The 24,259-nt window shown below is 33.5% G+C and overlaps 3 protein-coding genes across 3 annotated transcripts; all 3 read left to right on the top strand.

The window, feature by feature from the left end:
* Nucleotides 1-254: 254 nt before the first annotated feature.
* Nucleotides 255-7,199, top strand: HELRODRAFT_93558 (hypothetical protein). The gene is made up of 20 exons (XM_009011399.1): nt 255-344; nt 504-681; nt 872-1,032; nt 1,283-1,399; nt 1,536-1,621; nt 1,931-2,072; nt 2,462-2,545; nt 2,841-2,919; nt 3,197-3,359; nt 3,471-3,553; nt 3,670-3,788; nt 4,090-4,239; nt 4,345-4,425; nt 4,617-4,757; nt 4,993-5,069; nt 5,498-5,633; nt 5,825-5,920; nt 6,078-6,266; nt 6,502-6,631; nt 6,707-7,199. Exons 2-20 carry the CDS (start codon nt 516-518, stop codon nt 6,775-6,777), a joined length of 2,271 nt encoding a protein of 756 aa, XP_009009647.1. The 5' UTR covers nt 255-344; nt 504-515; the 3' UTR covers nt 6,778-7,199.
* A 1,438-nt stretch (nt 7,200-8,637) lies between these two features.
* HELRODRAFT_188042 (hypothetical protein) lies at nt 8,638-13,094 on the top strand. Its single transcript, XM_009011398.1, has 5 exons — nt 8,638-9,136; nt 9,640-9,868; nt 11,139-11,339; nt 11,612-11,816; nt 12,561-13,094. The coding sequence occupies exons 1-5, from the start codon at nt 9,068-9,070 to the stop codon at nt 12,763-12,765; spliced, it is 909 nt and encodes a 302-aa protein (XP_009009646.1). The 5' UTR covers nt 8,638-9,067; the 3' UTR covers nt 12,766-13,094.
* Nucleotides 13,095-13,775: 681 nt separating this feature from the next.
* Nucleotides 13,776-23,975, top strand: HELRODRAFT_62898 (hypothetical protein; the record flags this gene model as incomplete). The annotated part of the gene is made up of 25 exons (XM_009011397.1): nt 13,776-13,957; nt 14,268-14,430; nt 14,690-14,903; nt 15,070-15,194; nt 15,331-15,505; nt 15,620-15,788; nt 15,963-16,086; nt 16,162-16,231; nt 16,396-16,496; nt 16,724-16,858; nt 17,447-17,557; nt 18,006-18,137; nt 18,273-18,464; nt 18,713-18,810; nt 18,996-19,126; nt 19,404-19,501; nt 19,724-19,810; nt 20,462-20,655; nt 21,736-21,787; nt 21,926-22,057; nt 22,172-22,430; nt 22,694-22,852; nt 23,032-23,167; nt 23,329-23,519; nt 23,803-23,975. The coding sequence occupies 25 exons, from the start codon at nt 13,776-13,778 to the stop codon at nt 23,973-23,975; spliced, it is 3,603 nt and encodes a 1,200-aa protein (XP_009009645.1).
* Nucleotides 23,976-24,259: the final 284 nt, after the last annotated feature.

Below are 24,259 nucleotides of genomic sequence, written 5' to 3'. Positions count from 1 at the left end.
TAAAACAAATATCAAAGATTCTTTCAGATAGGAATAAAAGTTGTTGCTATAAAATAAAAATAAAACATTTCATTAATTAAAATTTTTAAAATATGTAAGTAACATTTCACAATTACAAAACAGTTTCAAAACATAATAAATAATCACATTAAAATAATATATAAATATATAAAAATACATAAAATATATAACATATAAATATATAAAATACATAATAAATAATCACATTAAAATAATGATTAAATAACTGAGCAGATGGAAGGAAACAAGACATCCACTTTGACAAGATAACATTTAGAATTAAAAAATTGTGTTATGGACTCAACCTTGATTTTGTTGACCCAGTAAGTACAGTAACTCCAAATGCTTTTTAATTTGATTTTTTGACTCACACTTGTTAAAAAATTCATTTGACTCAATATACCACCAACCTCTGTTTGGAATTTGCAGTAATTTTAATATGATGAGTTGTGCTACAAATAATAATAATGTAATTCTTCTAGGTGGTAGTGACTATGAAAGTCATAAATGGGTTGTACCCTGGCGTGACAACAGTTGAGTTAGATAATCTAGCAGCTGAAATTTGTGCAACTTTAACAGCCAAGCACCCAGACTATGCCATACTTGCTGCAAGGATTGCCATGTCCAATCTCCATAAGGAGACCAAGAAGATATTTAGCGGTAGGTAGCTGATGGGAAATTATTATAATTAATTATGATACGATAATAATTGACTGGCTGATCGATGTTTGTGTCTTACAGCTTGATGTCAGCTGATGTTTTTGTGATTTCAACTGAAAGTTTGTAATTTGGTGAAGTAATTTTTTGGTAACTTGCTTGTCAATCATCTCCTTAAACACACCTGCCTCAGGTGTGGTGTCTGACCTCTACAACTATTACAACCCACTCACCGAGCAAAACACCCCATTGGTATCGAAAGAGTTTTACAATATCGTCATGGCAAATGCTGATCGACTCAACTCTGCCATCATCAATGACAGAGACTATGGATACACTTACTTTGGGTTCAAGGTTTGTGTTTTGAATTTTTTTTTGAGATTTTGTTTCATTTTTTTTAATCTTTTTTTATCTTACTGATTAATTTGTGCTTGTTTTTCATTTATTTAAAACAAATATAAATTTTCTTAAATGTTATAGAATGGTTGTGTTGTTTTTCACTGGTGTTTCATGTATTTTTAATCATATTGATAATGTATGAAAAAGTTTCGTTATAAAATACCAAGATTACTTGTCACATGAAAATTTTTTAAATTGAAAAAAGACACTAGAAAAATCATACCTGTTGAAGATGGACAACAAAGTGGCAGAACGCCCCCAACACATGCTCATGAGGGTTTCTGTTGGCATCCACGGCCAGGACATCGAGTCTGCCATCGAGGTTGATCAGTCATTGCGTCATCTCAATCAACAGTCAATCAAATTTCTCACATTTTACTCATCACATCAACAACCAAATTACTGATTAATTAGTTAAGTAATTAATTAATTGGGCGAATTACTCTCAAATCCACCAGACGTACAATTTGCTGTCTGAGAAATGGTTCACACATGCTTCTCCCACCCTCTTCAATGCTGGCACGAACAAACCCCAGCTATCTAGGTTCACTTTTAAATTTATTTCCTTCATTCTGTTGGTTGATCACTGTTGTAATTGTATCATTTTTATTTTCTTTTTCATGCATAATCTTTGAAATAAGATAATTTTGTGATTTTCCACTTCAATTGTTACCAATGTATCTCTTAAATGTTGTAACATTTTCTGAGTCTTACTGTGAATGAATTTTAAATAATAGAAATAAAAAACATTACATAGCTGCTAACCCATAAATTCATCTGCTCCATGCTTTCATTTGCATAGTCTGTCTTCATTCATTCATTTGACCACATAATCCATCCATCCATCCATCAGCTGTTTCTTAGTAGCCATGAAGGAAGACAGCATAGAGGGGATCTACGACACCCTCAAGCAATGCGCCCTCATCTCAAAATCGGCGGGGGGTGTCGGGTTGGCCATCCATTGCATTCGAGCTACTGGTACATTTATTGCCGGGGTTGGTTCAGTTGTTGTTGCTACTATTTGCTTGTTGTTGTTGCTTGTTGTTGTTGCTATTTTCATAGTTGCCACACGTTTGTTTATAATTTACAAATGTTTTTTGATAAATTTCGTGGCAGGAGCCCAACTTTTTTTATATGGGTTGATTGAGGAGTGCGAACAACTGTGTGTGTGTGTGGCGGGCGTGTGTGTGAGTTTGTTTGTCTCATTTTTGTCCCTATCTCTATGTGGGAATTGTTAATTGCAGTTATGCATTTTTTTAAACCTGAGTGTCATATTTATTGTTTTTTTTATATATTTATTTTTATATAATTTAAGTATTAATTAATTAATTTTGTTTTATCAGTGGTTATTATTAGCAGCAAATTATTTCCCAACAACCTTCAGACCAATGGTACATCTAATGGCCTGCTTCCAATGCTTCGTGTCTACAACAACACTGCTAAGTATGTGGGCCAAGGAGGAAATAAGGTCTGCATTTCATTGGCCAGCAGACTGGTTGATTGATTGAATGAATGATTGATTGATTGATGGAATGATTATCTGTTCTTCTGATCGAATTTTGGCCGGTGATGATGAATTTATTAAAGATAGTTGATTAAGTGTGTCTCATAAAAGATGGACACAGTTTGGTTTTATTGTTGATTGATTTGTTGATTGATGAAGACACAAAAATCCTTATAAAAATGTAAATAATACTACGATGCAGTCAGTAGAATAATTAGCACAACCATACAGACATAACAAAAATGAAACAATGAAACAGAGGCCAGGTGCTTTTGCAGTTTACTTAGAACCATGGCATGCAGACATTTTCGATTTTCTTGACTGCAAAAAAAATACAGGTATGTGTATAAATATATATTTATATTTGTCCTGCTTGTAAGTCTGATTTTTTTTATAAGTTTGCATGTTAAGAGTTTTTATAAGTATAATGCATTAATAAGTTGATATCTGTACGAGGTTTGTGTGTGGGCACCGTACAACCAACAGCATTGGTGGTTAATCTGGTGGAATGATAATGTTATTTCTTTTATAAAGATCCATTGCTAGTGACAGAAGCTGGTCTCGAAGATGTAATGTTAATAAATGAACTAGAATCATAACAACATGAACACGTAGGCAAAGAAGAATGCAGGGCGCGAGACCTCTTCTTTGCCCTCTGGGTTCCAGATCTGTTCATGGAGAGGGTGGAACAGGATGGTGACTGGACCTTGATGTGTCCCCACGAATGTCCGGGGTTGTATCAAACCTGGGGTGATGATTTCAGAGCCCTCTATGAAGAGTTGGTGGTTGTCGGTTGTTGTCTATTTTAAGAATTCATGTACATTCATCATTCTGTAGATGCTGTCACTGTTGATTTCTCACAAGGAGATGTAAAAATTAATTATTCCAGGTACGAGAAGAAGGGCAAAGGTCGCAGAGTTGTCAAAGCTCAGGAGCTCTGGTATCAAATAATCACATCACAGACTGAAACAGGTCAGTTTTCAGCCTAAGTTTAACATTTACCGTTTTTGTTACATCCCACCTACATGCACATCAATCTTGACCTATATATGTGATGCATATTGGACAATTTCACAAAACCTGCTTAGGCACTCCTTACATGTTGTACAAGGACAGTTGTAACAGAAAGTCGAACCAGCAGAATCTGGGAACCATTACATGTAGCAACCTCTGCACTGAGATTATTCAATATTGTGATCCTAATGAGGTTAGTCGGTTGGTTGGTTGGTTGGCTGATTGTGAATTGTTAAGTTGGTGTAGGCTAGTTTATTGATCGAATATTCGATTTTTTTTATTTACATGCCTTTTGATTGGTTGTTTGTTGATTAAAAATGGAATATTATTAATTATAGTTAAAATGGATTCACTTGTTTTAATAGAAATAAATTTGTAACAAAGGATCAAAATAACTCTGTATACAAAATAAGCATACGTAGCAATTGATAAATATTGTGGATCTTTCATTTGTTTAATGCCCAGTTGAAAAAAGTTCATATATTTTTTTACAGGTAGCTGTGTGTAACTTGGCTTCCATTGCATTGAACCAATTTGTAAAGTCAGATCGTACGTTTGATTTTGAGAAGCTGGAGTTTGTTGTTGGTGTGGCAGTCAAGAATTTGAACAAAATCATCGAAGTCAACTATTACCCAGTGCCTGAGGTGAGCTGGTTTGTGGTTGTGTGTGTTTTTTTTATTTTCAATTGTACATTTTATGATTATTTCGTTGAAATATTGTTTTTGAAAAAGAAGTTAATTTACCCGCAGGCCAAAGTGAGTAACATGAGACACAGACCAATAGGACTGGGGGTTCAAGGCTTGGCTGATGCCTTCCTGCTCATGAGGTTAGTTCTCAGTAGTCACATGTGGCCTGGTCCCATATGATTGGTTGACATGCATGTGAATTTTTATCTTTGATTACCTAATGTTTGTGCCTAATGTTATCATGCCTTTTTTCTGCCATCCCATAAATCATCCAAAACTTGTCAGACGTTCAAATTACATCAAATTTATTTTGAACTATGTTGTTTATCAGATATCCATTTGAAAGTGAAGAGGCCCAACAACTGAACAAGGACATCTTTGAAACAATTTATTATGCAGCCCTCAAAGCAAGCTGCTCATTGGCTGAGAAGTTTGGTCCCTACGAGACATACCAGGACTCACCAGTCAGCAAGGGGGTACTTACTGTCTTCCATAATGTTTCTATAGATTATGTTAACATCATTGCTTCTTGAAAATCAAATGAGCAGCTTAATTTCAATTCTTACGTTTTTTTTAGGATATCATTATTTTAACCTTGTTCGTTAACAAATACGACGTGCATACATATGTACCTCATTTTATACATTTGAGAATCATGCACGCACATCCATGCAAGCACAAGCATCATCCTTCAATCACCTGCCACCACAGATCCTGCAGTTTGACATGTGGAATGTTGATCCATCAGATCGACATGATTGGACCTCGCTCAGAGAAAACATTAAAAAGTTGGTTGGTCATTGGATTATTGTGGGCATTAATGACGTCTTGTTCGTTAATCATGGAATGACAAACATGCCTGAGGCTAATTGTTTTAACATGAAAAATTGTAATCATTTTTTAAATGCATATTTATGAACATTAAAGATTGAATCAAACTTCAGTGAAAATGTTGATAAATATTTACTTTGGAGTATAATTATTTTGACTGAAATTACCGTTATGTTGAGTTTTGTTGGATTTAGCTTATGTTAATTATTATTTTTTTTACAATTCTCTTAAATAATTTTCAACATTGTTGGTTACACACGAGTTGTTAAGTGGTGTTATGGCTAACATATTTCTTCATTCTGCAAGAGATTATTCATTTTCTTGAAAGTTTATCATTAGGCTTCTTTTGAAAGTCATCTCTCGACACTCACCCCCTCATCTGCAGGTACGGCGTGAGAAACAGCCTGCTGGTGGCCCCAATGCCTACAGCTTCGACAGCACAGATTCTCGGTAACTGTGAAAGTTTTGAGCCCTACACCAGCAATATTTACACCAGGAGGGTGCTGTCCGGGGAGTTTCAGGTCTAACTCTGTTTTCCTCAATATGTGTTTGTTCGAAAATTTGTCAGAGTTTGTTTGTGTCTTTGTTGGTTTGTTAATATTTAGTGGCTTAGAAACGGTTGTTCCGATTTTAGACATAAATTTGATTACTTATTTATATTTTGATGTGTTTGCGTTCACATTCAATCTTTCAATCTTTATTACAAATGCAGGTGGTGAATCGCCATCTCTTGAAAGATCTTGTTGAACTAAATTTATGGAACGATGACATGAAGAATTTGCTGATTGCCAACAACGGATCTGTCCAGGTTTCAAAAAATTTCAAGTTATCTGGCTATTCATTCATCTACCTGATACTCTACCGATTGCATTTGTTGACGATCAACCGTTTATTTTTCATTTTATCTCTTCGAACTTCTTAATGTAGCCCACTAATTAATTAATAATTAATTATTCTTCAACCAGAATATCGACTGCATCCCCTACCACATCAAGCGCTTGTACAAAACAGTCTGGGAGATCTCGCAGAAGACGATAATCAAGATGGCTGCCGATCGAGCCCCCTTCATTGATCAGAGCCAGTCACTGAACATTCACATTTCGGAACCTACCTATGGAAAGCTTTCCAGTGTGCATTTCTACTGCTGGCGGATGGTGAGGGCGATGGATTGAGATTGCAAACACTTTTGTTGATTGCGTATAATTTACGTATTAGCTGGAATGTTTGTGCTATTCTTCTAAATGTTAGTTAATCACTGAATTTGTTTCCATTGAAATTTGTTATATGCGATTTGTGGATTATGTTTATTGCACAATGGTAGAAAGTTACTAATATAATTAATTGCCGAATAAATCATTCCTAATACGTTTTCCTAAACGCCACGACCAGGGTCTGAAGACGGGCATGTACTACCTGAGAACTCGACCAGCTGCCAACGCCATCCAGTTTACTGTCGACAAATCTAAACTGAAAATTCAAAATAATATCACAATTCAAAATGGCCCCGCTACTCAAAATGGTACAAAAACTTTGAATGGAAAGGTTGACACTTCTAATGGAAAAGTTGACACTTCTAATGGAAATGTTGACGAAGTGTCAGAAATCATGGAGGTGGGGGTCTGTTCCCTGAAGAACAAAGATGAGTGCCTGGTGTGTAGCAGTTAGGAGGAGGTGTGTAGAAGTGGTGGAGAGGATTTGCTTGCTTGTACATATTCACTATGTTATCTAACTGGACTGTGATGATAGTGCTTTTTAACCATTGGTGTTTGTAAATTTTTTAAACCTTTTTTAATTCTATTTTACGTCTTTGGATTTTATCTATTTTCTTTTTTACTTTTTTTTAAACCCACAATAACGTCAATAATGTAAATAGTTGTTTGTTGACTGACGATGATATTAACATTAATTGATTCCATATATGATGTTGAATCAAGATTTATGATTGTTACATTTATAGCTGCATATATAATAAAATATACAATTTTACAATGATGTATGTTTACAATTTTATGATTTCAATTGCATGCAATATGTACCATATGGGAGATGGAAAATTTTAAAACATTCAACAACTTTTGTTACATGGGTTACTGTTTGCACATTTAAAATGTAATTGGGATCTATTGAATCGACGAAATGTTTCTCAGGAGTAAGGGCATTGGTGCTTACAAAACTTAACTGATTTCAGTTTACCAAACAAACAGATTTGAAAGTTCTCAGTTTGAATAATTTCAATAAGCTACAATGAAATGTAAGAAAATAAATGTATAAGTTATATATTATAAGTTTATAGTCACAATAATACATGTTAATTCGTCGAATTAATTCAGTTCTTGGCGTTTTTGTTTATAACAATTAGTTATTTCTCCACAAGGGGGTTATATCACCTTAACGTTTAACAACGCAAAAGTATTAACTGAACATTGTTTAATATGTAATGATTGGCAAATTCGCACGTGAAAGCCTACAACTTGTGCGTAGGTTGTTACATATGAATTATGAATTTCCTTCTAGAATTCTTCATTTTATAACCGTGCCTACCAATAAAAAACTTCTAAAACTAATAAACTAAAACTAATCTCATGCTTATGAGCTAAGCACGTCTGTGTTATTACTGAAAGTTGAAAAACGCTTGAAGTAATATTAATTGCAGTGTTTCCAACATTATTTCGAAAGTATGTAAAGTTATTTATGTGAAAATTATTTTACGTAAAGCTTTTCTAAAATCATCGCTGTTGCTTTTATTGATACTGCGAATATTTACATTGTTTTATTATTATTATAACAGTTGTAGCAATTATTATTATTGAAGTTTTTGTTATGTGATTTTCACGCCAGATAACAGAACGATGGCCATATCTTATATGTTGGCAACCATTTAAATGAGTTATCGTGCTAATTAACTCTCAGTCAAATTGTTGGTAGCCAATAAAACACCGACGAACAATGTGACATTTAGTGAACTCATGGTGAGGGGATGAAACCGAAACTAAATTTTTTTTATCCTATTCGGCTTCTCAGTTTCCTGAAAAACGTACAACGAGAAGGTAATAAGCTGATTCAAGGCCACACACACACACACAGCACTCGTATACTTAGAGTACCTGGTTGTTTTGTTCATTAAAATAATATTTAGAGAAATTTCCTTGCATGCGTATTTTTCCACCTGCTTGTAACTTTTTCTCGAATGCTTTCCTCCGTTTAGTGCCTGCACTCACCTGCACTTTTCATCACGAACTACCCTACCAAACCTTCAATCATTTTCGTCCGCACCTGGTTCGAGAGCTGCTTAAGAAATCATTTAACATTTATAAAATATTGTACTTGTACGTGTACTTATATGTGTGCACGTTTAAAAAACTTTATTGTTGGTCTACATATATATCTGCGTCAATAAATTTTACACATACCACACTCACACACACACACACACATATATATATATAACACACATAAATATATACACATGTTAATATATAACATAAATATATAATTTATTCAAAGTGCCTTCATATATTTGCATATATAAATGGGCGGATGCATTTTACGTATTTAACAATCTTTCGACAAATTTATAACTCATGGTAGCGTGGTTGTTGTGACTGTTTTGAAGTTTGATACACGGAAACACATGAATACACATAGGATGAGTTGGATTCAAATTAAACCGATAAGAGTATTAAATAATCTCGATAGGTAATTGATCAAGTGACTTCAAGATATTTTTTATGTGGTTAAATAAATAATTGTATAAAATTAATAGACCAAACTTTTGCGGCTTATGATTGGTTAATAATTTGAATTTAACAGTTGATTAATTAAAAAAAAACAATTATTAATGCTGTTATTGTTGCTGTTATAAACATTTAAAATTTCTTGCTCAATCGACCGAAGATATTTACAAAATTAAATTAATCTCTAAAGATTGTAAAACATTAACGGCAAAACGAGGAATATGTTAACAACGCCAATCTGTGAAGTTGTGAAGGAGGGGTTGGTCAGTGTCAAGGTCAAATCTTATTTGGTGAGTTAGGGATTTTGAATGAATGAACAAATAAATGAATAAATGAATGAATAAACATATGAACGAACGAATACAAATGAATCAATGAATGAGTGAATGGATGAACTGTAAATCTAAGTTTTGTTAGCAACACCAATTACGTTACGTTGATTCTTATTGTTTTATGCTCATTTCCATTCCATCTATCTTATCAGATCATTCATTTTCCTTAGCTTTACTTTTTTTTAGGAACAATTGCGGTTGTAGGTATAGTTGAATTGTCAAGTTCATCATTATTATTACAAGCCAACATCGTCATTTCTTTGTTTATCATCATCATCGTCGTTTGGTAAAATAGTTTTATTAACACACTCCAACAATCATAAGAACACCACCCCACAAACAACAACACCCCACAAACAACAACACTCCACAAACTACAACAACAAAAACTACAACACCAACAAAAACAACAACAACAAAAAACAATACAAACAACATCACAACAAAACAACCTCCTAAAGAGCTCTACCTACAAGCACCAATGGTTGCGCCTTCTTCGCCAGTACGACGTCTACGTCTCCCACAAACTTGAATTCCACGAAAAATTTTCAGACTGCGATCACAAACCCCCCCTTTGCACGGTACCACTTTTCCCCGGAGACAGAGCCCACATCGAGAGCAAGGGCTCTCGATGTGGCATCCTCCTACATTTTACCGATGGAAACATTAAAAAGTTTATCACCCAATCACGTGAGTTGTTTGTTGATCATGTCTTTCATTACATTAATATTCCCTTACACTAAATTTCATCAATCATTTTAACATCAACTGTAATTGTTATTTCTATTAATGTTATTTATTTGACATTCTGTTATTGATCCAGCGCTGGGCTTAATTTTAGGGTTATATTTTATGTTATAATGTAATACGTTGAAATTATAAAATTCAAATTTTGGATATAAAATCAGCTGACCTCATTATCTTGCGTGCAATTTGAATCGAAATTTCAGCCTAAATATATATATCTAAAACAATGTTACTTTAAACTGCTGATTAGATTAATTTTTGGTTGAATTAAAAATGCCTAACTAATCATCAATAATGATATCCGTATTTAATTTTTTATTTTTATAATTAAATAGATAACCTATTAACTTTTAATATTTCGTAACAATTAAATAATTTCATCATATAGTTGCATTTAATTAGCTAACACCCGTCTCAATGATAGCTTTCCAATGAAAATAGCCATTGTTCTTTTCTAAAAATTTTCGTCCTAACTATTTAACCAAAACGGACGTTTTCATCAGTCATCTTTAAATTAATACAAGACAACATTTTTATTACAATTATAGAATTGTAATTATATGATTGTTATAATATAGATATCATATCAATATTATTGTCGTAACTGTTCTAGGTATTATTATTATTAAACATCTTTATAATTATCGTAATCATAATTGAGATGAGTAGAATTGAATAATTATTATCATTATTTACGTTTTTCAACCATCATCGTCATCATTTCCGTAGTCAACACTGCCAGAACTTTCATCTTCATCATCTTCATCATCCACATCAAATGAATTGTAATCAACTAGCAGCATAATTAGCATCAGCGTTCTTTAGTATTTACTTCTAGTTAGCATCCTGGTTCTTAACTAACGGGCATTATTTTAATATTCGTACATATTCATACGTGTATTAAAACAAAAACGAAATAATTGTAAACAAATATTAACAATTTATATGCACACACCTAAACACACTACACAATACAAACAAACACATGCAGACGCACAAAATTATGATCAAACATATTATTGAAGCAACAAATTATATTCTATTCAGCTTTTGTTAAGAAAAAATCATTAACACGTCAACAAAAGCTTTCTGAAATATCATAATTTCAAAACATAACAACGCCATGCTGAAAACATCGCAAAGTGCAAACTACCACAACTCATACACTGACACCAATTTTTGAACATCTCTATCTTACCACACCACACCACAGTGTACGACGCTGAGGTCTGGATGCATGCACTCAACGGTGTCACCCTTACTCTACCCCCTCCTCCGCCTACAGTTTTCTGTCAGCAATCACCTCCCACTACTCCACTACCACCCACACCCACTCCACAGCCACCCATGTGCAGCAGAAGCAGCAGCAGTAGCAACATCATTGTCCAGAGAACAAGTTCTAAGCCAAAAATGCGTAAAATTTTTTTTTAAATTTTGTTAGTTTCTATGTCTGATCATGTTTTCGTTGGTTTTATGGCTCGGTATAAATTTATAGTCATTGTTAAATTACTATTTAATTTATTAATATTTAAAAAAATTTAATTACAGTATTAAGATTTAAATCTGCTTACTACTACAAATCATCTTGACAACAACAACGACACCACCACCACCAACAACAACAACAAAACCACCACCAACAACAACACTACCAATAACAACAACACACAACACGAAACCTAGCAGGGGAGTCAGCATTTTTCAACGTGGTCGTCATGCCATGTGCATTCCTTCCATGGAGAGAGCCCCAGCACTGCAGGCTGGAAATAACTGGCAAGGAACTTGTGCTATGGAGCTTCGAAAATCTAGCTACATTCCTGATAAAATGGAACAGCGGTTCTATACAGAAATACGGATTTGATCCTAATCACTTCATCATCCATACTGACAGGTTTGAATGTTTTTTTAGTCCTCTTTGCGAATGTTTTTAACGTTTTAGTTTGGTTGTGTTTGTATTATTGTCAGATGTTCAATCTTAAATTACGATACAATTTTTGAATTATTCAGTTTGTAGATGAAAGTAAAGAAAACTAGATGTTTATAAAAACGACTGAAATGCTACAAGTTAAAAAATTTAGCAAAATACACAAGTGAAGACACGCTGGAATCAAACATTTTTCATAAATATTAACAACCGTAACAATCGAATATTAAAAAAATGTTGATAATTAATTTTTTTGAAAATTAATTTATTATATTAACTTGTATAAAATTATTAATCTGAAAACTGTTGACAGCCACAGTTCAACGGGCGAAGGGAGAATAATTTTCACCTCTAACCAGGCTGTGGAAATCTACGAGACCTACAAAAAATTTGTAATCAACCTTTCTTCAATTCATTTCTAACTATACTAACTAACTTCTGATACTTTTAATTAATTATTTTATTAATTAAATTAATAATGAGTGTTAATTAATTACATTGATAATAATTGTTTCGATTGTAATCATTTCCAATAGTGAATAATATAACTTAACTTGTATGTGGAGAGAGGGTTGAAGTTAAGAAGTTTCTGTACCTATATATATATATAAAGAATAAAACATGACGATTTTGAATGATTAATTATACAAAAAATTATTTCAATTTAACTAATAATAATAATAATAATTATTATAAAATAATATTTTTTAGACGGAGTGCTTGTACAAAGAAAATTGTAAATCCATGGAGAAGAATCGGCAAATTCCAGATTATGAAAAGCTTGTCTCTAGATGATGATAAACATGAGGTTGAAGAAGATAACGAAAATGATGGTGGTAATGAAGAAGATGATTATGATGGTGATAAAGAAGATGACGATTGTGAGGAAGATGATGACGACGTGAATGATAAGTAGCGATGAGAAATAATATGATTAGTACATAGTAATTGACAGCCTATTTGACTGCATATTGCATGTTAATAATAATAATTGATGATGAGATTTTTATTTTCATGATCTATTCATTTGAAACAATTTATTCAAACTGAGTGTCAGTCAGTCATTGTCAATAATAACATTACTGACATAAAAATAAATACATAGTGATTTAAAAAAATGTTAATCAAAATCAAATTTTTGAATTTAATCCACCCGTATAAATTATTTCAAACATGTTGCGTGTGTACACGTGTGTGTGTGTGTGTGTGTGTACAAAATTGTTAATACATTACAATACAATTGTTGATACAAATATATATCATTTCAACATTTTAATCCTTACACCAACATAATACTGTAGTATACTGCATAAATGGATATATCGTAACTTTCTTTCCTGGCAAAAATGTCTTGTCGAGCACCGACTCAACGAAAATGACATGAAAATTGAAACCAACACACAATTGTTTCTGAGGACAACAACAACAACTACTACTACAATTACAACAACAATAAGAATAATAACAATAGTAATAACAATAATGATAATATTAAACACGATCGCACCTTTGTGCACATTGTTCTAGTTTTATCATTGGTCTGTAAAGAGCGGTTCAATTCAGATATGTTTCGTTAGCACACATGTGGTTCGTATGAGTGACTAAAATATTGAACTGTTGGACGATTGTTATGAAATACACTAATGTCAGTATTTTCTATTGAGTAACTAACTCCGTGTAAAGTTTATCAATTTTATAAAAGATTATTAAGATTCCATGCTGTCTTATCTACAAGCAGATAATATTCTGACTGGGGAGGCGGTCGTTGGCGATCAGGTTTTTAAGTACTATTGTTGTCACGTTCTTGATCATCACTTGAAATTCGTTTATAATGGGTTATTCTTTTTACATGAGTGTGATTTAAATGTTTTGTTTGTTAATTTTTCATTTCACTTCATAATTTCATTTCGTTGGGTATAAATTTTAATGCAAATTAATTTTAATTCGAAAAATTTGTCTTTAAATTCACGTTTTGAATCGCAAAAAAATTTAATAGCTTTTTGTTTTATTGAGATTAAATGTTGCAACGAAAAGTCACTATGGATAGAACGTACGTTCAAGAAGCGAGAGTGCATCCAATTCATGCCTGAAATTAATGATTACACAAAGTTCAATTGTTTTCTTCGTTTTTAACAATTTTTATTTATAATTTAAAATGTTCTTTTAATAAATTATTATACAAATTTGTATTTTCAAATTACACAAGCTGACCAAAGTAAATTAACTTAGAGTTGTTGGTAGTTTAAGCTATACAGGTATGAGCCCTTCCAAGAGTTAACGCAAAATTAATTGATTTTTAACTATAAAATTTATTGCAAGTTTTTTTTTCTATTTGACAGAATAATTAACATTTCAATAAACCCTAAATTTGTGAGTTGAAACACGTTACCGTCATATGAAACGATTAAACAACGTTAGATGCCAGTGCGGCAAAGATGAATTCTCGCACACAAACTCGCGGATGAATGAGATCACTAAATCCTCGTATGCAGTTCCTCCAGTTTGGGATCCCCTGACAAACACAGATCTCCTGCCAACCGATGCTTACGGGACGATAGAATTTCGAAACGGCAAGTCTCAGGTGGTGTTTAGATTTTAAAATTTAACATTTGATAATAATGATCAATGTTTTTTTATCGGGCTTTTTTGCATCCACACCACTGCTTATCTTTTTCAACATTAATCTGCTGCCTGCCTCCAACATTTTATTTCAATATTTTTTTTATTTTTCATGATTTTTAATAAAATTCTATAATTTTTCAAAAATAGGTTTATAATTTTACATTTTTTGTGAAACGTTAAAAAATGAAACCAAACCAACCGACCACACACGCAACCAGTACATACGCCTGTCTAACGACACCCACCCGGAAGACGTCCTCACCTTCCTTCACACTCACTGGCGACTGGACAATGCGAAGATGTTGATTTCAATATACGGAGATTTCGTGAACTATGACCTTCGACCTGAACTTCGTGAGGTGTGCAACGAAGGGATTTTTAATGCTGCTAAAACAACGGGCGCCTGGGTCATAACAGATGGCGTTCATTTAGGTCAACTGAATGATAATAATCTTTACAAAAAATAGCTACTCAGTGGTTTCAATACATTTTTTTAATTATAGAGTGTGTTTAGAAATGAATTAAAATCAATTTTTTTTATAAATATTTATAACTTTTATTGTTGTTTGTAGATTGCGATTTTCATTTAAAATCGAAGATGTTGTTAAACGGTTGAACGAATCATTAGGTGACACAACGGGACAGTCCCGGCACAACATCGTAAGGATCGGCATCGTCGCGTGGGGAGTTGTGCATCGGAGGGAAGATCTCATTGGCAGGAATGTTAGAGCAAGATATTTTGCCGTTCGTCTGCATTTAATTATTTTAAGAAATTCTAACTATCAAATGCGACATTTGAAGTTTTCAATTTTAAAAATTATAATCTATCCATAATTAATAATATAACGACACGACTCAGAAATCCGTGCCTTATAGTTTTTCGTCAGCTAATAACGACGGGACTGTTCTGAACGTCAACCACTCTCATTACCTACTCGTCGACGATGGATCGGTTGGAAAGTTCGGTTCTGAAATAATTCTGCGCAAGAATCTCGAAAGATACATCTCCCAGCAGAAGATTGCCAACAACAGTAGTTTCCATTTATTTACATTTCAAGTTTATGGTTTGGTTCGGATAAAATTTTACTGATAGTGCGAGTAAAATAATTGTGTAATGATTAAGGTATACTTTCTAGGAAGCTCAAAAGACCATGGTACACCTGTAGTAAGATTGCTAATGGGAGGTGGCAGTAATTGTATCCGATCCGTAATCGACTGTGTCACAAACAAACCGCCCATCCCTGTTTTGGTGATTGACAAGAGTGGTGGAACGTCTGATTTGCTGTCATTTGCTCATGAAAATATTCAATCTGATGGGTAGGGCTACGATAGTTTCATTATTAAATAGTGCAGCGCTTAAATGATAACTTCCTATAGAATGCTTCTTTTGAAAGTTTATACAATACATACCAAATACGGTCATATATTCAGTTCAATTGCACATTTCTCCAACATTCTAAACTAAACTATATCTGTTTAACTAAATAATAGGGGCATGTCGCAGAATACAAGGAAACGACTGCAGGCGATGATATCCAACCTTTCTCGATTGGAACATTCAGCTTATGAAAATGTATTCGAGGAATTAATGTTATGCGTGAAGCACAAAAAATCGGTTCCTTAATTTTTTTTTCACGCTCAAGTATGCTTAATGAACATAATAATTCATAATTTTAAAATATTTTGTCAGATAACAATTTTTAGATTACAGAACGGAAAGGAGAGTCTTGACCAAGCCTTGCTCAGTGTCCTGTTGAGATGTTCGTTGGTCTTTCAATCATTCTATCGTTAAATGGTATCATAAAAATCATTTTTTGCAATGTTAAACAAGGTGCTTACGTTTCATTATTATAAAACGAAAAATAAGTTAATCTAATTCATCAAATGACTTCAACTAAACAATTTATTGGGAATAATGATTCAGGCCAAAAGTCAAGTTTGCAGTATCAACTGCACTTAACAATGGCGTGGAACAGAGTGGATGTGGCCAGAAAGCACTTCCTTGCTTGCGCTCACTTATGCAAAGTAAGATAGGAAGCCGCATTAAATATCAATTATTCATCATTGGCTGAAAATTAAATGAAACCTATAATTTTAGTGATCAATTTATTTAAGGTTTATTGTAATTGTAACCACTGATGTTAATATTTCCTTCATGGAGTCACTAGCAAGTTATTTAAGCGCTGAAATAATTTTGTTAAAAATTCAATCAGTTTTTCCTCTCAATGGCAAAATAAATAAACGAACTGCAGGAAGGAGCTCTGGACAGCCTGATGTTGGAAGCCCTTGTACATGATAGGGTTGAATTTGTCCAGTTGTTAATCGAGAGTGGACTGAATGTGAAAATGTGGCTGACCATCAAAAGACTCGAGGAGTTGTATAATCAGGTTGGTAGACATAATACAGATGTAAGATAGGTAGACATGGTACAGTATGTAAGGCGGGTAGTCGTGGTACATTTTAACATTACTGACGACATTTTGATTAGAAATAATGTTTTTAAAAACTATTCAATTCTAATTCATGCGGTGACGACAAAAAAATAGCAACAACAACGAAAACAATAGCAACAACAACAACAAACAGGTTTTGAATTCAACGAGGCCTTTACAATCAACGCGGGCGCTTAAACATGGTATCAGAACTGTTAGTTTTGTTAATCAAGATTTATTTGCTCTAATCAATCGTAGATAAATTTGTAGATTTATTAAATTTTGTTTCAATTGTTGAACCAACTGCCTAATTGTTCAAGACATTTGAAACTATTGAGCTAAAAAGTTCAATAAATATGTCGTTTTAGTTTTAAAAAAAGTCACACAAAATTTATAACATAAATGAGGATGATGGTGATGATAAGAATGATGAAGATGATATATCTACCACATGAAAAATTAATAACCTGTGATGTGATTGATGATCATGATGTATGAAATGAACCAACTAACGATTTCAAAATGAAATGATTTCATTTCAAGAGATTTGATCCAACCAGTACATTGAGACATCTTCTCAGCGAACAGAAAACGGTAACTCATCATCATCATCGTCGCCATCCTCCTCCTCATCATCATCATCCTTTCATCGACGTCATCAATGATGACATCATTCATTATCTTCCTTTTCGTAACCACAGTCACATCGCAAGTGAAAGTTCTTTTAACATAATCGCAATGACAGACAGCCGTTTCAACAATCACAATGACAAATTGCAATCTTTACATGGCTAGTTATCTTAGAACACTTCTATATTTAGATTCTTAACTCTTACGACTACTTCACCTCCGTCAAATGTTAACTCAATTGCAGCTAGGCCATTTTTTTACATCTACTTTCTCGCGCCAATTCGGCGATTACAAATATACAATTTCAAGAAAAAAATCGTAATAAATAACCACACTTATCTATTTAAAATAATATAATGGCATTTATATAATTTTACACCTGCTAGTGATTTTAAACGATTTAGTGTTTATTAATAAATAAACAAATAAATAAATAATTTAATTTAACGAATCCAAACTTTCCATCCAATAGTATGTGCCGTCTAATTATAGATTCAGCCTGTACGAGATTGGCCAAGTTATAAATAAACTAATGGGCGGGGCCTTCCAATCTTTGTATGGAAAGAGGAAATTCCGTTTGCTGCACAATGCCGCAAAGATAAAAGTTCATAGCATTTATATGAAAATAATTTATTTTATAATTTATTGTTTTTCAATAATTTATTGTTTTTCAATAATTTGAAATTTAAAAAAAAAACTATGTATTACTTTTTATTATCATTAATATTTCTTTCAACAGAGCCGCAAAATCTCCACCGCATCTAGAACCTCAACGACTTCGACGACTTCCACAAACGACGACGACTACAACCACTTGTTGTCAGATACCTTCAAGTACCCTTACAGTGAACTGATGATGTGGGCTGTCCTCTTGCGAAGGCACAACATGGCCAGGTTCATGTGGCGCATGGGACAGGAATCCATGGCTAAGGTTTCCAACGTTTAAGAAAATTTTACACTTGTGTGAGATAGTTTGAATATACAGAAAAAAGTTAATAGTCGTTATTGTGTTCAAATAAAGTTAAAATAAATATACTGGACTAGCGTTATTTGAAATTGTTTTGATGTGTCTTGATATATTACAGATTTCAAACGTTTCATTCCCATTTAAAACTTTTTAACATTCACTTTGTCCTAAAATGGACATAACACCAATGATGTTGTACCAACTTGACGAAGTGCTTGATAGCGGGCAAACTGTACAGTGGCATGGCCAGGGAGGCCGACGAAGATGAAGATGATGTGGGCGCCTCTTACGAAATCGACAAACACCATCAGTGAGCGTTGTAACACTCGAGCATTATGTTCCATACATACAAACATAACACAGATACAACGTAATGAAAGCTTTATAGCATAATATAGGCGAACATTTTTACATGCTATAAAAAGTTACATATCTTCTTACTCAGCATCTTAATTTTATGCCACAATAACAAGATCACCCCACGTACCATGCCAGGGAATTTGTTGCTCTTTCAACCGAACTGTTGAACCACTACTGTAAGATCGACAGCGAGCTGACGAAGCTGCTTCTTACGTACGAACTCAGCAATTGGAGCAATCAGACGTGCCTCAGTTTGGCTGTGGCAGGTAGATCGGATTTTATTGCAAACTCAAATATTAATCTTTTATACGAAGTAAGAATTAGACTCACACAGATCCACATATATGCACACATTTCAAACAAATGTATGCACACACCACACATTCACGCATACGTTAAGAGCAGTTAAACACATGTGCTAGAACACACGTGCTAAACAAGCTCTTGCATAGACAAAACAATGGCCATACACACACACTCACATGCACGCACGCACAAATTCGCAAGTTTCCGTACATTCCACGTCATCCCAAACCAACGCAGATCGTAACATGAACTTCCTGGCACACACCTGCTGCCAGGTGCTATTGACCGAAATGTGGATGGGTGGACTGCGAACTCGCAAGTATCCAAGTATCAAGGTGGCGATGATTATCGTGTTGATGTTGTTGTTGATGAAGATGATGATGATGAATATTATGAAAACGACGATAATGATGTTAATGCTAATGATGATGATGTTGAGATAACACTTTTATGTTAATGATGATGAATAATGATATCAAACGAGGACTAGGACAGACAGGACAAAATGATGATGGAATATCAGCAAGGGTGATGATACAATACAAATTTCATTCCAGGTCATATTTGGCATTCTTTGCTTTCCACTGATTTTCTTTTTCAACTACAAAAGTATCGAAGAGCTTGAGATCATGCCTCAAACACAAGTATATGAAAAAGAATTTATTATTTACGATTTACATAGTAGTAAATTGTTTTATTTATTAAACGTAAATGATACCAACATTTAAATAATTATATTGTTATGAGTGTTGATATATAGCAACTGTCTTACATATGAGCAGAACGCACAAGAAGGTGATGACGAAGATGATGACGATAAAGAATCAGATTCCCATGCTTCAGATAACGAAAATCCTATTATATACCAGGTGCCATGAAACGTTAATTACAATTTTATTTCGATTCCTAAATACCTATTATTAATAAAGGAGACAATTTTCGCAGTTTACTGAAATAATTATTAGATAAAATCAAAAATCACACAACAAAAAGTTAATTGGAATTTAAAAAGAAATTACACGTAGCACGGATGTTTCATGTTGCACGACTTATAGCAAAAATGACGCGGATGTTGAAATAATGCAGGCTGCAAATAGCACACATCGTAGATTTGGATTGACTTAGCTTATTTGTTTTGTTAAAACTTGAATGAGTTGGGAAAATGAAAAAAACTATGTGAAAGCAAAAACAAAATGCATACAAAAGTAATAATTTGTGATTAATCCACACTCAATGGAGAGCCATTTAAATGCCAATATTCAAATACACATTACCAGACCTTGCAACAGCATCAGCACCAACTTCAACAACTCAATCTACCGAACGCCATCATCGACATTCCTTCGTCATCTGGCAAATCATCGACAGCTGTCGCAGCTGCTGCAACTGCTGCTTTAGCTGCTGTCGGAGCTGCGGCTGCAGGAATGAACAGTGCCACTAATCAAGATGGACCACAACTTTTTACAGAACGCCTGGTTGTTATACGATGGTGATCATTAAGATGATTATACATTATGATGATTATAACATTAAGATGATTATACATTATGGTGATTATAACATTAAGATGATTATACGTTAAGATGATTATACATTAAGACGATTATATCATACATTAAGACGACTATACATTAAGATGATTATACAATAAGAGGATTATACATTAAGACGACTATACATTAACATGATTGTACAATAAGATGATTATACATTAAGATGATTATACATTAAGATGATTATACATTAAGATGATTAAACATTAAGATGATGATGGTTACGATGATGATGATTGAGATGATGTTAGTTTAGTTGGATAAGGAGAGTACTTACTATGATTATGAAGATGTTTTGCGATATCAATTTGAACGATGTTGATTTAAACGGTCATGGTGTGTTGATAAAAATTTTTGTAATGGCAATGTTAACGTTGCTTATGACAATGTTGTAGATATTAATAATGATTTTGTTGATGATGATATTGATAATGATGATAAATTTGTTGGTGATAATAGAACTGCTGATGATAATAATGATTGTGATAATGATGAAGTTGATGATGATAACTTGACAAAAAAAAAACATTAACGACTATGACGCTGATGTTAGTCAACTAACGGTGGTTATAACAAATGTGATGATGGTTTGGTGATAATTATAAATGTGATAACAAATACGAGAGTTGTTTCAAACTCTGGCGTCATAATTTTCAGCGTCGGGCGTCACACGTGAAAGAATTCTCAAAGTACTTTCTCTCGCCTTCCAAATCTCGTCTCAAGATGCGGCGAGGGTTGTTTTTCATTTCATGAAATCTTCATTTTTTAAGAGTCCTACTACCTCTAGTTCCACTTTCTATACATTTATTTCAAAGTTCATTAAACTTATTTCATTTTAATTTCGTTTTTTGAACTTTGCTGATGACGATAACTCGACTTCAATTGTAATTAAAAGTTGATTATACACTCTGGAGATGAAATGATAAATTGCCTGCCAGATCGAAACCCATCCTGACGAACATTCCCATGGAAGGCAACAACATCTCAATCAAACGCAGTCAACTTCACTTTCGTAGCAAAATCATTCACTTTTATGCAGCTCCCATCACAAAATTCTGGATGCATGCAGTCCGTGACATGTTTTTATTTCAGTTCTTTCAGTGTTGTTCATTTATTTTCTAGCGGAATGAATTAAATAACGTGTTTGAGTATTTTAAAAACAGACAAAATGTTAACTGTGACATAAACTAGAAATTTTTTATTTAGATCGGCCACTGCGTATTTGCATTGTTATTCTTCTACATGGTCATCCAGCCCACACCAGCAGAACGCAGAACCGCTGCAGAGTGGTACGTCCTTGCTTACATGTGTGCTCTCACAGGGGAAAAATTCAGAGAAGTTAATAAATTGTGTCGATTTTAATTGTTTAACGATTATCACATACAAACAAACACACGCACACACACTCACGCACGCACACTCACGCACGTACACTCACGCATGCACTCACAGTTCGTAACGTGTGATGCCCCAAAGATAAGACAGAAAGTCTTCATCTTCTTCAATGATTTTTGGAACATTGCCGACATTTCATCAATCTGCCTCTTTTATATTGGCTTCGCTCTTCGATTCCACTTTGATTCAACTTCCAGAGTATTTTATTCCCTCACTGTTATGCTGTGCATCGTTAAATTTGTCGAGTTCTTCGTCATTGGTCCTAAGTTCGGACCGTACATAACAATTCTCAAGAAGATGGTGAGTTGGAAGAAGGGTGTGTGGGGCGGAAATATTTGAAGTTGTTTGTGATGTTCCTGCTTTGGAAAACAATTTAGTTTTAATTTATTCAATAAGGTTCTTTGGTTTTTTTAAATCAAAAATATTAGTGCATTTTCGAAAATTTTACACAGTGATAAACTCAATTTTTAGGAGATAATCAACGTTAACTTTAATAATTTGAAACTTGCATAATTTCCATCAACATTATTATTATTGCTGTTCATAATAAGAACCAAATTTAGTTTAGGGTTTCTTCAGATCTCCTATTCTACATTCTGGTCATCCTAGTTAGCTTTGGAACATTCAGACAATCCCTCTGGTTTCCGGAGCAAGATTTCAAGTGGTCGTCGGTCAGAAAAATATTTCTCAAGCCTTACTTCATGCTCTACGGAGAAACCTATAGTGATGAAATCTGGCGTTAGTTCAGTTCTTAACTTTGAAAGTTTTCATTTTTCATAGATGACCTAAAAATGGATCAAGATTAAATTTTTAGCAACATAAAATTTATGTGTTTATGTTGCTAAAAATAATCCAAGAAAAATATTCTTTTTCAATAAAAGACGCCAATTTACCGATAATTTCAATCATGATTTCAGCTGATTGCGTGGATGATGTGACATCCGAGGAAGAGTTTCCATGTGTGCCTGGAAGGTGGCTGGTGCCTTTTATCTTTGCTGTGTACTTGGCGGTTGGCATCATTGTCCTGCTCAGTCTTCTCATTGCTGTCATCAAGTTGGCTGAAGATTTTGTGCAAAAAGTTATTTGAAAATAAATATAAAGGCTCCTGTTAATCTACTGCTGTTAATGATCCAACTTAAGTGTTTTATTTTAAATTTACTTCTTTACGTTTGATGCCTCGACAATGATTTCAATACTCTTTTAAAACTTTACAGCGGAGTTTTCATGAGAATATACGCCCATTCGAACACTGTTTGGAAATTCCAACGTTACAATTTGATAATAAAATACGAAACGAGACCCATCCTGCCTGCTCCGTTCATCCTCATCAACCACGCCTTCATCACTTTTAGATACCTTCTCATGTGCTGTACCAAGAAGCAAACGTTTTTCGATCGCGGACTAAGTTAGCCATTGTTTAATTTGACTGTAATTATCATATAAGCGAAAGTTTTTGTGTGGTGTGATGTGGTGTGGTGTTATTGTTACAGCTTTCGTAAAAAAATATTTTCAGTTGCAATGAAATAAATTTGAAATAAATTGTAAGCAATTTGCATTGTTAATATATTACAATAAATAAAAATAACTATATAAACAATTTTCAGGTCTCCTGTATTTATGTTTTTGCCGAACAAACACCTTATTGAATTGAATTAAAAATTACAACCTTGTATATTTTCTTTTGCAAGAGGTATTTCTGGATGAGCAGGACCTAGAGAAGTTGCACGACTTTGAAGACGGCTGCATCCAATCATTCCACAAAAACAGAGCTCGACGGACCACAACCAATGATAAACAAACGGACAATCAAAAAGCTTTAAAGTTAGGTATTTGTTCGGAATTTCAAAATGTTGAAACTTGAAAAGTTAAATTTACTTCCTACATAACAAAAAGAACATAGCAAATTAATGGGCAGCAAATTTACAACGTTAGAACATTAAAAAAAGATTGAACGTAAATTAATGTGCAGCAAATAATAAATTTTTAAACATAAGTCCTACACAGAATTCTACTTGGCAAATTTTTGAAATAAAGTCAATAAAATAAATTTTTCAATGTTTAAATGTTAAATTGAAATTGATTTGAGAATAATTTGTAAATCAGATTAATAACATCAATGATAACAAATTACTTTTTCCACCCTCA

Source organism: Helobdella robusta (genome assembly GCF_000326865.2).
Source record: "Helobdella robusta unplaced genomic scaffold HELROscaffold_1, whole genome shotgun sequence".
Taxonomy (NCBI): domain Eukaryota; kingdom Metazoa; phylum Annelida; class Clitellata; order Rhynchobdellida; family Glossiphoniidae; genus Helobdella; species Helobdella robusta.
This window is presented reverse-complemented; position numbering and strand designations above follow the sequence as displayed.

What these genes read in the sequence shown, in the direction of transcription:
- HELRODRAFT_188042 (XM_009011398.1), top strand. Translation starts at nt 9,068, where the DNA reads ATGTTAACAACGCCAATCTGTGAAGTTGTGAAGGAGGGGTTGGTCAGT. An exon ending in AAAGTTTATCACCCAATCAC is followed by an intron (nt 9,869 to 11,138) that starts GTGAGTTGTTTG and finishes ACCACACCACAG; the next exon opens with TGTACGACGCTGAGGTCTGG. An exon ending in TTCATCATCCATACTGACAG is followed by an intron (nt 11,817 to 12,560) that starts GTTTGAATGTTT and finishes AATATTTTTTAG; the next exon opens with ACGGAGTGCTTGTACAAAGA.
- HELRODRAFT_93558 (XM_009011399.1), top strand. Translation starts at nt 516, where the DNA reads ATGAAAGTCATAAATGGGTTGTACCCTGGCGTGACAACAGTTGAGTTA. An exon ending in TGGGCCAAGGAGGAAATAAG is followed by an intron (nt 2,546 to 2,840) that starts GTCTGCATTTCA and finishes ACAATGAAACAG; the next exon opens with AGGCCAGGTGCTTTTGCAGT. An exon ending in ACTATTACCCAGTGCCTGAG is followed by an intron (nt 4,240 to 4,344) that starts GTGAGCTGGTTT and finishes ATTTACCCGCAG; the next exon opens with GCCAAAGTGAGTAACATGAG.